Source organism: Carassius auratus, linkage group LG44F, assembly GCF_003368295.1.
Source record: "Carassius auratus strain Wakin linkage group LG44F, ASM336829v1, whole genome shotgun sequence".
Taxonomy (NCBI): Eukaryota; Metazoa; Chordata; class Actinopteri; order Cypriniformes; family Cyprinidae; genus Carassius; species Carassius auratus.
In genome coordinates, this window is record NC_039298.1 from 6,811,989 (window position 1) to 6,824,790 (window position 12,802).

Sequence of the window (12,802 nt, forward strand, 5' to 3'; positions counted from 1 at the left end):
CCAAATCTGCATCATCTTCTGGCGATAGGCTGTTGCATACTTGCCACATGTGGCAGGGTCATCGTCGCTAATAATTCACATGCTTTTTGATCATAGGAAATTAAGGTACTGTTTGCTTGAGCACACACACATAGATGGCACCAAAACTTACAGGAAAGACTGCAAAGGACAGGGGCGACGGCAAGCCAACAACCACAATGGCGCCATCTTTGGATCAGTCATTCATGATACTGTACATAGGTACCAATACAAACCCCTACTTGAAGTGGTACCCATGCATATCGACACAAATGCATATCTCAAGTCATGCCATTTGGAAGTTTTTCTCTCTGTCATGCAGGTGACATGTCCCAGTTTTCTTTTCTACTCAATTTCCATGCAGTTCACCACACCTTCAATTAATTAGCCTCAATCAGCCATAGACTTCATTAGGCAGCACCTGAACACACAGCCTCTTCCTTTTGTTCATGCCACATGGAGGAATCCTAGTGTGTTGCTGCTGGAAATGCTGTCTCTCCAGCCTTGTGTGCATTATTGAACTATGTAAGATCCATATGTTTCTATTGTTAGATTGAACAGTTTAACTTTGCTTATAATGTTTATGTGGCTTACTGTGGTAATTGTAAGAATATGTGCATTTGAGTATTTCTAGGCATGACCAGTTCATTAATTATGGATAGAGAAAATGTATGTATTGACTTTGTTTTTAGTAGAGCTGAAACAACGAATCGATTTAATCGATTAAAATCGATTATTAAAATAGTTGTCAACTAATTTAGTAATCGATTCGTCGCTAAATAAATTTTATTTTCTATAAGCGGCTCATTTCGTGCATATTTCAAATCTGCGGTGACCAAAGTGTGGCAGTAATGAGCCACCGGAGGTTTTACTCAGCCAGTACAGCAGGTGAAGTAGCGAATAGCCAATAGCTGGCCTCGTTTTATGTCACGTGCTTCCCGAACAGCGTCTCTGCAGCATTCAGCGGGAAGTGGGAGTACTTTACTTTGAGCCTTCAAAATGAAGAGTAACCTGTAAACTCTGCACTACTGAACTGTTTAAGGGGCCGTTCACATATCGTGTCTTTTGCGTGCTCAAGTTCGTTATTTCCTATGTAGGCGCGCAGTATGCACTCTCATAATGGAAGCGACGCGGTCGCGACACGCATGCGGTGCGATGCGCCCGTTTTTCCAGGCGCGTCCACACCGCATCCATTTATCCTTTGCTGAAATTTCTGGGTCTTCGTGGAGAGGGCACGTCATGGAGAGAGCACGTCATGGTTGCTTAGCAAAGGCAGACGCCTCAGGGGCGCTTCTGCCCGAGCGCTTTGGAAAGGAGGAGAAAGCGGCGCGACTAGCGTTTTCCACGCGTTTTTAGGTGCGATATGTGAACGGCCCCTAAGAATTTTATTTGTGCAGATTCTCCATTACAAGGTTGTTTGCAAATGTTTAGTCGTAAAAGCTGATAACATTGCTTTTTAACAGTTAACATTTAAAGCTTTACAAACATGTTATGTGATCAGTTTGTCGTTTACCAGTTCATAATTCAGACTTGCAGCCTAATTATGACTGAATGAGAGAGGTAAATGTTTGAGTATATTTAAAATGCACTTCGTTTCTAAGTATTCACTGCTCTTTTTCACACAGCAGGTTTTTTGTGTGTGTCCCAATTTTTTTTTCTGGACAACCTTCTAATGGATTTTACTTTAAATTGTGAGTTCCATTCAGGTTTCATGCCATTGGCACTTTTTTTTCCGAAGGATTGTTTACAATTTCACAGCATAAGCTATAAAGCTTTTTCCCAGTAAATAATAAAATGCAATGCACTGCAATTTTATTCTGTTTTATCCTTATACTTCGTGAAAATATGTTCTCAAAGATTCCTTAAGCTTTGTTTGGGATGTTAAACTACTTTAGGAGCTCTAAGGACTGCCATGGTGAAAACAATATTTGAAATCTCCTTGTGAATTTTGCTAGAGTATGGGTCAGTGTTTTGATTGCAGAAGAGTTCGACAAAGGATTACTAACATAATAAAACCACTCCAGGTATATTTTTGATGAGGATATGACAATGCAAAATGGTTAAAATCTCTTAAAAATCTATGCTGAATGATAAAGACACTTTATTAATAATTTACTTGGGGAAAAAATGGAAAAAAACTAAAATATAAGTACATAAACCGATTAATCGATTAATCGTAAAAATAATCGACAGATTAATCGATTATCAAAATAATCGTTAGTTGCAGCCCTAGTTTTTAGGCTATCTAGCTAATTCCTTGCAATCTTAGTTCTTGTACAAATGTTTATCCTTCAAATGAATTGTGGCTTTGTATTGTGGCATTATGTAGCTTATTGTATCCTATATCCTTTTCCTCCTAGAAACCACACACACACACACACACACAATCACATACCTAATAAAGAAAGTAGCTGGTTAATTGAAGTGACTGGACTGTTCTTACGGACACCTCCACTGGTCTCAAGACAGCCCCGTGCATATCACTTTCAAAACTCCTTTATATGGTCCTTCGAGCCGGAGCCATTGACAACCAGTGGAGATATCCAGTCACTTCTTGCCTTCATTACTTCAACGTCCTCACCACCAAGCCCAATGTCCTGTTCGCTATGATGACTACGTCATGAATCATTGTCAATGGCCACAACCTCCTGCTGCAGCACCAGAGCCACCTCAGTATGAGTATTGAGGAGGAGGAAGAGGCACCTCAACTACTCAGCGAGGAGGATGAAGAGGAAGAGCCAGAACCACCAGAAGAGCTAGAGCCTGCAACATACCCTCCCTCACCTGTCTCTTCTGGAAGAACCCTAGCCCCTGAATACCCACATGACCCTCATGTAGCCTCAATTCCTGACCCTCAAACTGAGCTCTTACATCAGTTACTAGAAGAAATAAGAAATCAAGGTAGACTAATTCAGAGCTGTATGCTTGGTAAAGGCCACTCCTCACAGTCTCATTTAGTATTAAGCTCTGAAAACCTTGGCCCTCAGTTAGTAGCAGCACATGCCGAGCATACAACAATGCTACCCCAGGCTATCACAAGTGGCACTAAGCACTTTTCTTCACTACCGCGAGAGCAGCCTTATCCACCTCCTGTAAGGTGTTCTCCTGCCATTCAGCCCTTAGCTCAGTCCTGGCAGCACACGAATCCTTCTGATCATAGTCAGTTCCCTTCTACCTGTCAAGTTCCAGTCTCACGTAACCCTTTGCTCCCAGCCCATATTTCGTGACCTCAAATTTCGCCTAGAGCCAGGGCCCAGTGTGATCTAAAGAGACGCTGCAACCAATGCAATGGGAAACATCTGCAGGTCCTATGCAACATCAACCAGAGGCAAGTGCAGAATTTCTACCTAGATCATCCTAGCGATTGCAATAAAGTACTGCTGAAGGAAGTTGAAGTGATCCTGCGTAATAGAAACAAGTCCTTAGATATGTATGTCATATTGGATGAAGGGTCAGAACGTACAATCCTTCTGTATCCTGCCGCACAGAAATTCCAGTTGATAGGAAAGTCTGAAGCTAAGGACGGTGAGACAGGATGTCCAGACTCTAAACCAGTGATCCTCAAATCTGGCTCGCGAGATCCACTTTCCTGCGAAGTTTAGCTCTAACCCTAATCAAACACGCATAAGTTTGCTAATCAGTGTCTTCAGGATCATTAGGAAATCACAGGCAGGTGTGTTTAATTGGAGTCGGAGCTAAACTCTGCAGGAAACTGGATCTCGCGAGCCAGATTTGAGGATCACTGCTCTAAACGGTGCCGCAGTGTCCTTTACCCTTACTCCAAAGGCCCATCCAGAGAAATCCTTGGCAATCAGGCATGCCTTCACTGCTGATGAGCTTTCTTTGTCTGAACATTCTCATCCTGTGAAATTCTCCAGCAGCGCCACACTCATCTCCGGCAGATTACCTTGAAGCAACATGATAACATAAGCCCCCTTCTACTCATAGGAGCTCATCATACCCACCTGATCACTCCAACACTGCCTGTAAAGTTAGGGACCCCCGGAGCCCCTGTAGCAATTAAAACCCGTCTCGGTTGAATGTTACAGGGCCCTGCTAGAGATATTGTTAGCTCTCCCTCTACCAATTGTCATTATATTTCCTTTAAATGCCCACCTGATGACATCCACCATAATGTGCAAAAACTGTGGCAGCTGGATTCAGAACCTCTGAGGAACACAAAGATGGTCGCCAGGACCAAGATGCAATTCACCAGCTGGAGACTCAAACCATCCAAATTCCTGTTGATGACGTCCTGCGGTATGCCACACCTCTCCTCGGAGCAGATCCCTGGCTCCCCCTAAAGGCTCCTAAGGAAGCAGTTATGTCACGTCTTCGCAGCTGTGAGAGGCGATTGCTTCAAAACCCCCTACAGGTGGAGACCTATATTAGAGAAATCCAGAAGTTAGTTGATGCTGCCAAACTTTTTTTATGTCAAAAGTTTAACCTCATCTGAAGTAGCAGATGCTCCTGAATCTTGGTACATACCACATTGTGCATCATGATGGAAAGGACTGCATTGTATTTGATTGTTCTTTCATCTATCAGAATCAAGGCCTGAATTCACAATTTCTCCCTGGTCCAATCCTTGGGCCTTCCCTCCTTGGAGTTCTCCTCCGTTTCAGGCAACACAACATTGCCATCAGCTGAGACGTTAAGTCCATGTTCAATCAGGTGCGCCTGCTACCACAAGATAAACCCCTCCTGCACTTCCTCTGGCATGCCATAGACAGTAGATCCCCTCCAACAGTATATGAATGGCAAGTTATTCCATTTGGCACTACTGCCAGCCCATTCTGTGCCATTTATGCCCTCCAGAGGATCGCCATGGACACACAGGCCATACAGCATTGTTTCTATGTGGATAACTGCCTTCAAATACTTCCCACACCAGAGCTAAGGACCTTCTTCACTGCATGCGTGCAACCCTCTCCTCTGGTGGCTTTGAGATTAGACAATGGGCTAGTAATGACCCCAAGGTCATCTTCGATCTTCCTCCCGATGCAAGGTCAAACCAGGCAGACTTCTGGCTGTCACATCATCCTTCTCTTGATCCCATGGAATCTACTCTAGGCCTCCACTGGAATTGCAATACGGACACCCTGAAATACAGGCACAGAGCTATTGAAGCCACAACTCCAACCATGCGTCACATCTACCGAGTTCTCGCGAGCCAGTACGATCCTCTTGGCTATATCCTCCCCTACACAACAAGAGCCAAGATAATTGTCCAGCACCTATGGGCAAAGGCAAGAGAATGGGATGATCCAAACCTTCCCCACAACAACTTAGAAGCCTGGTTTTCCTGCAAAGGAGAACTCCCTAATCTCTCCTCAATAGTACTGCCCCGTTGTCTTATCCATTGGACAGTTGATACCCCTTCAGCCATCCACGACCTGCACATCTTCTGTGATGCATCAGAGCACTTTTATGGCGCAGTTGCCTAAATGCGCACTGAATATAGTCAACAGGTGAATGTGTCCTTCCTAATGGCGAGGTCCCGTATTGCACCCAAAAAACAAGTCAGGTCAAGTGACCTTTATTTATATAGCGCTTTATACAAAATACATTGCGTCAAAGCAACTGAACAACATTCATTAGCAAAACAGTGTGTAAATAATGCAAAATGACAGTTAAAGGCAGTTCATCATTAAATTCAGTGATGTCATCTCTGTTCAGTTTAAGTAGTGTCTGTGCATATATTTGCAATCAAGTCAACAATACCGCTGTAGTGATGACCCCAACTAAGCAAGCCAGAGGTGACAGCAGCAAGGAACTGAAACTCCATCAGTGACAGAATGGAGAAAAAAACCTTGGGAGAAACCAGGCTCAGTTGGGGGGCCAGTTCTCTTCTGACCAGACGAAACCAGTAGTTCAATTCCAGGCTGCAGCAAAGTCAGATTGTGCAGAAGAATCATCTGTTTCCTGTGGTCTTGTCCTGGTGGTCCTCTGAGACAAGGTCTTAACAGGGGATCTGTAACTGGGGCTCTAGTTGTCCTGGTCTCCGCTGTCTTTCAGGGATGTAGAGGTCCTTTCTAGGTGCTGATCCACCATCTGGTCTGGATACGTACTGGATCCGGGTGACTGCAGTGACCCTCTGATCTGGATACAGACTGGATCTGGTGGCTACGGTAACCTCGGAATAAGACAGAAACAGACTAATATTAGTGTAGAGGCCATTCTAGATGCCATTCAGCAAGTACATAGGGTGTTATGTGAAGTGTTCCCGGTTCCGGTTTACCTAATTAATGCAGCCTAAAGTGTTGTGAATATTGACCCTTATCTTTAATTTTTTTTTTCCCATATATATATATTTGTACTACATATCCCACAATTCCAAGTAGACTACAATACCCATGCAAGTGCACTAAATTACCCACACACTTCCTGGTCAAGGTCTATAAGTAGACCTCACTTCCTTTCATTGTTTCTCTTCCTTTGGTAAGGTGTGGGTGTTTGAATGGACACCCAACCATGTCCTTTGAGTCCTTTCCTTAAGATGCGTTAAGTAAGTTTGTTTGCCAATTTATTGTTTGGATCGAGTATATATATGTATTTGTTGATGAATTGAGTTGATTTCTTTTATTCTACTGTTTGTAGTGACTTAAGACCATCTTGTACATCCAGTTCATCCTGTCCATCCCCATGTTATGGGAATTGTCTATGAATAATCATCTTGAACTTAAAATAAAAGAGAGCAAAGGACTCGTACCTCTCTGGTGTTTTAATCAGACACACCATCAAGTTTCTACACCTCCGATGAACTTTGGATATATTAACATCTGATATCCTACAAATGGTCCTTCGAGCCGGAGCGTAGAAATTTGGTGGAATGGATTACCACTCAAGACCTGCAATCCAGCGCAGCCTAAGAAGGAGAAGACCTCCTGCCCGTTTTGCTGACTGTATGGTGAGAGAATGTGCTCCCTTTCCTCCTTCCTCACCAACACTAGTTGTAAGTGATCATCACCAAACCCAGTATGGAAATCCATCTTCAAGACCTTGCCCATGTTTATGTGCTCACCAACCGTCTCAACATGATTTAATCGATATGGATGTTAAACAAGAAATACTTGGACTTAAGGGTATGCTCGGTGAGATGATGTCTAAAATGTCACAGTTAGTAGTTTCCTCTAAACGTTCTGAATTTTCTGAGTCCTTTGATGATGCTTCTGATGATGATAATGCATTTGCTACTACATCTATTGTTCAGGAATTGTCTGCATGTATTAAGAATGCTGAACAGAAACATACATGTGAGAAATGTAATTCCTCAACTGTTCTTTCACCACCTCCATTGAGTAGGCCTAGTTCTCTACCTCTTCCTCCTTCCTCATTGTTACGTAGTCCACCCCAACATATGCACACAGACGATAGAACTTTACAATTACAATCAAGTAATATGTTACAACCTTCTATTGTTCCATTGATTCCTAAGCCTCTTAACTGTCATTCCCGTCAAGTGCAAACATCGCCAGTGTTGGTACAACCAATTGGTTCACCACAGCCAGGTATATCATGTAGTCCCTTTTTCCCTTCGACGGCTCATACTCAGTTATCCTCACAAGTAACATCAGCACAGTTACCTCCTCAGCCACTGTATGCTGTTTCGCAGTATTCACAGCCGTTAGGACCATCTTCTAGTTTGGCAATTCCTCATGTATCCTCAGCTAATGTAAGTCCTCATGTTCAACCACAGTCTGTAGGTCAGGAAGGGAATTTGGTTGTACACAATCCTTCTTCCTATAGTCAACCAATTGCTCCCACTACCCAGATGAACACAATTCCATTCCTTCATCCGTATCCATATTCTCAGCCATATGTTTCATATCCTGTTTCTTCCTATCCTTCTTCTCGTGTTCAGGGACCTTATTTTCCTTTCTTAGTGAATGACGACCCCCAAGAATTTGCAATGTTGCAGTTAGCCTTGACAAATTTGTTGTCATCCCATGAACCAGAACATTACAAATTCCATATCTTGCTGGATCATTTAAAATTTTCGCAAGCTCTTGATCTAGCTTTAGCTTATGCTAATGATCCTAGGCCTTACAGCATGGCTCTTTTTGCACTACAGCAGAAATATGGGCAACCTCACCAACTAGTTTTGAGAGAAATCAAAGCCATCCTAGCTCTCCCCAGGGTGAGACCAGGTGACAGCAGAGCATTTAGTAGTTTCGCACTGAAGGTTCGAGCCTTGGTTGGCATGCTCCAATCTTTGGGCCAAGGCCAAGTTAAATCTGAATTATCCTGCGCTTCTCATGTACAGCAACTACTCGGTAAACTGCCCACAGAGCATGTGACCAACTTTGCCCGTTATGCCCGTACAATCCTAAAAGGTCAAAGCTACAATCTTATTACCTTTTCCGCCTGGCTCCAAGAAGAGGCTGAGTGTCAAGCAATGGCAGATCAGGTTAGTGACTTTCCGAAACCACTCTTGAGTAAACCTCAACCAAAGACCTATGTTAACACACGAACAGTCTTGTACGGAGTCAACGGTAATTCTGTTGATCCGAGATCCACAGCTAAGCAACCCCAGAATATGAGAAAGGGAGAATGGAGTTCCAAGTATTCATGCGCATATTGTTCCAGTAGGGACCATTTCATTGGCCTGTGCACTTCTTTTAAATCCTTAGATGACAGCAGGAAGAATGCATGGCTTAGAGAGAACAAAAGATGTTGGAGATGTGGGCTTAAACACCTAGCCATCAACTGTGACTTAAAAAAGCCTTGTCCACAGTGCAAAGGCAGACATCTTGGTATTCTTCATGGAGTTACAAGCCTCACCAAATGCAGTCATGTCTTCTCTTCGATGTATCGAGCGTCGCGTTCAGAGAGATCCCACAACTGCTGCTGTGTATGACCAAGAAATTGCGAAGTTGGAGAAATTTGGGTATGTTTCCAAAGTGGAACCATCTCATGACTCAAAGGATTCATGGTATATTCCTCATCATATTGTGGAACATAATGGGAAAAAAAGAATATTTTTCAATTGCTCCTATCAATATAAAGGTGTTTCACTTAACAGTCAACTTCTTCCTGGTCCACAATTGGGCCCTTCTTTACTTGGTGTCTTACTCCGGTTTCGTCAATTCCCAGTGGCAATTAGTGGGGACATCAAATCTATGTTCCACCAAGTTAGGCTATTAACAGAAGACCGTTCTCTTCTACGCTTCCTGTGGCGCAACATGCAGAGGTCAAACCCACCTGACACCTACGAATGGCAAGTTTTGCCCTTTGGCACAGTATGTAGTCCATGTTGTGCAATATATGCTTTACAAAGGCATGTCCATGATCATCAAGAAGGAAATGAAGATATAGTGAATTCTGTACTTCAGTCATTCTACGTGGACAACTGTTTAGAGAGTTTTACAAACGTGCAAACTGCAAAAAACTTCCTAAACCGAATGTGTTCTCTACTGAGGAGTGGAGGATTTGAAATCAGACAGTGGGCAGGTAACCAGCTGATGTTGTCAGACACCTTCCTCCTGAAGCCAGGTCTGAAAGTGCTGAACTGTGGATCACTCAAGATCGTTTGGATCCTAAAGAAGGAGCTCTGAGTTGGCACTGTCCCTCTGATTCATTGGGGTATCGATCCCGAGCAGTGGACTATAAAGCAACAACCCTACGCAATATATATAAAGTCCTCGCTAGTCAGTATGATCCCTTGGGTTACATCTCCCCCTTTACAACACGAGCTAAAGTCATCATACAACAATGCTGGATGAAGTCCAGGGGCTGGGATGATCCCCTTCTGCCAGATCCTATTCAACAGGCCTGGAAGGCTTGGGAAAATGAGCTCCATGATCTGTCATTGATACAGCTTCCTAGATGTTATTCAACCTTGCCTTCCAATCAAATTGCATCCAGAGAGTTGCATATATTTTGTGACGCCTCAGAGAGTGCATATGGGTCTGTAGCCTATTTGCGAATGGAAAGTGACAAGGGTGTGGTACATACTTCCTTCATCATGGCAAGATCTCGAGTGGCCCCTAAAAGGCAAATATCCATCCCTCGTCTGGAACTTTGCGCCGCTCTAACAGGTGCACAGCTTTGTAAACTCCTGCAGAATGAATTGACTCATCCTTTGACAAATATTGTCCTATGGTCAGATTCAACAACCATCTTGTCTTGGCTGCATTCCCTCTCCTGCCGTTACAAAGCTTTTGTAGCTAATAGAGTCACTGAAATTCTGGAACTTACTGATCCCTCTTCTTGGAGGTATATTCCTTCTGTACAGAATCCAGCAGATGACATTACTAGAGGTAAAACTCTAGTTGATTTAGCCAAACCTGCTCATAGATGGCGACAAGGCCCAACGTTTCTGAAATTTCCTCCACATGAATGGCCCAAAAATCTAATGCCCAGACCTGCTAGTCCTGATCCTGAGCTCCGCAAGCCACTCTTTTGTGGCTTAACACAAGTGGATGATTGCATACTCCCAGATCCTTCCAGTTTCAAATCATGGTCAGAGTTACAGTCCGCAACAAAAGAGTTACTGCAAAAACATAGGGAGGACCCCTGTGATGCCTCTTCAGTCCAAATCCTTCTTTTGAGACAAGCCCAGCAACAAAGTTTTCCCTCTGAGTATCAGTGTTTGAAAGAAGAAAAGCCCATTGAACCTCAAAGCTGTCTCATTACACTTTCTCCTGAATTCAATGAAGAAACGGGACTTATTGTAGTGGGAGGTAAGCTCAGACGTGTAGAGGATATCGAACCTGGAATGGTTCATCCAATTGTACTCGACCCCAAACATCCATTATCCCATTTAATTATCAAGGACTGTGATGAGAAACTTTTCCATCCTGGTCCAGAGAGAGTTTTCTCATAACTCCGCCGCAATTACTGGATAATCAGAGGGAGACAAGCTGTAAAAAAACATCAGTGGTCTTGTTTGCAATGTAGGAAGTGGAGAGCTAAGCCATCTATTCCTCAAATGTCAGATCTGCCCAGCTCCAAGCTCCGGTTGTTTAAACCTCCCTTTTGGTCCACCGGAATGGACTGTTTTGGTCCTTTTCATGTCAATATTGGCCGTAGAATGGAGAAGAGATGGGGCATTCTTTTTAAATGCCAGACCACTCGATGTCTGCATCTTGATTTGTTGAGCAGTTTAAATGTGGACAGCTTTCTAATGGCCCTACGCCGCTTCATATCTAGGAGAGGAAGGCCTTATGAGATTCTTTGTGATCAAGGAAGTAATTTTCGTGGAGCTGCAAGAGAATTAAAGGAAGCTTTTCAAAACCTTACAACTGAGCTGCAAGTCAAGTTGGAAAGTCAGCAGATTAAATTCAAGTTTAATCCACCACAAGCTCCTCATTTTGGGGGGTCATGGGAAAGAGAGGTCCGTTCAGTTAAAACAGCTCTGCGGGTGGTACTTGGCAGTCAAACAGTATCAGAGGAAGTCCTACGAACAGTTTTGACCGAAGTTGAAGGAGTGTTAAATTCGAAGCCACTTGGTTACGCCTCTTCAAATATTTCAGATCTTGACCCCATCACTCCAAATCTTCTCCTCATGGGGCGGCGAGACTCTTCTCTACCTCAGGTGATTTATGCCAACACGAAGCTCTTTGGCCGAAGATCTTGGCGCCATAGCCAGGTCCTCGTGGACCAGTTCTGGACATCCTTTATTCGATATTATCTACCAGGTCTGCAGCTTCGTCAAAAATGGAACCGAGAACAACCTAATCTAAATGACTCTGCTGTCGTGTTAGTTATTGATTCTCAACTCCCAAGAGCATCATGGCCCATTGGTAGGGTAGTACGTCTCCTACCTAGTCAGGATGGGCGGGTTAGAGTAGCGGAGATCGTTATTAATGGAAAGACACATGTACGTCCAGTTGCTAAGTTGATTCCATTACCTAAAATAGATGAGTGATAGCAAATACATGACTGTATTTGAGGGCGGCTGTTGTGAATATTGACCCTTATCTTTAATTTTTTTTTTTCATATATATATATATATTTGTACTACATATCCCACAATTCCAAGTAGACTTCAATACCCATGCAAGTGCACTACATTACCCATACACTTCCTGGTCAAGGTCTATAAGTAGACCTCACTTCCTTTCATTGTTTCTCTTCCTTTGGTAAGGTGTGGGTGTTTGAATGGACACCCAACCATGTCCTTTGAGTCCTTTCCTTAAGATGCGTTAAGTAAGTTTGTTTGCCAATTTATTGTTTGGATCGAGTATATATATATATATATGTATTTGTTGATGAATTGAGTTGATTTCTTTTATTCTACTGTTTGTAGTGACTTAAGACCATCTTGTACATCCTGTACATCTTGTACATGTTGCCCATCCAGTTCATCCTGTCCATCCCCATGTTATTGGAATTGTCTATGAATAATCATCTTGAACTTAAAATAAAAGAGAGCAAAGGACTGGTATCTCTCCGGTGTTTTAATCAGACACACCATCAAGTTTCTACACCTCTGATGAACTTTGGATATATTAACATCTGATATCCTACATAAAGACCTTTAATGGATTTGGATATTAAAAGCATATTAGTATGTTATGTGTAAGCCAGGTTAAAGTGATGGGTCTTTAATCTCAATTTAAACTGCAAGTGTGTGTCTGCCTCCCGGACAATGTTAGGTAGGTTATTCCAGAGTTTAGGCACCAAATAGGAAAAGGATCTGCCCCCGCAGTTGATTTTGATATTCTAGATATTATCAAATTGCTTGAGTTTTGTGAACGTAGCGGACGTAGAGTATTATAATGTAAAAAGAGCTCATTCAAATACTGAGGTGCTAAACCATTCAGGGCTTTATAAGTAA

The 12,802-nt window shown here is 43.0% G+C and overlaps 1 protein-coding gene across 3 annotated transcripts; it reads left to right on the plus strand.

Moving 5' to 3' along the window:
- The first annotated feature begins 6,226 nt into the window (after positions 1 to 6,226).
- Positions 6,227 to 12,519, plus strand: LOC113068424 (uncharacterized). Of its 3 annotated transcripts, none has more exons than XM_026241208.1 (2): positions 6,227 to 12,171; positions 12,272 to 12,519. In XM_026241208.1, the coding sequence occupies exon 1, from the start codon at positions 6,851 to 6,853 to the stop codon at positions 8,876 to 8,878; it is 2,028 nt and encodes a 675-aa protein (XP_026096993.1). In that variant the 5' UTR covers positions 6,227 to 6,850; the 3' UTR covers positions 8,879 to 12,171; positions 12,272 to 12,519. All 3 variants share the same exon structure in this region, with proteins under 3 accessions (XP_026096993.1, XP_026096994.1, XP_026096995.1).
- Positions 12,520 to 12,802: the final 283 nt, after the last annotated feature.

Coding starts and splice junctions, on each gene's coding strand:
- LOC113068424 (XM_026241208.1), top strand. CDS start 6,851: ATGGATTACCACTCAAGACCTGCAATCCAGCGCAGCCTAAGAAGGAGA.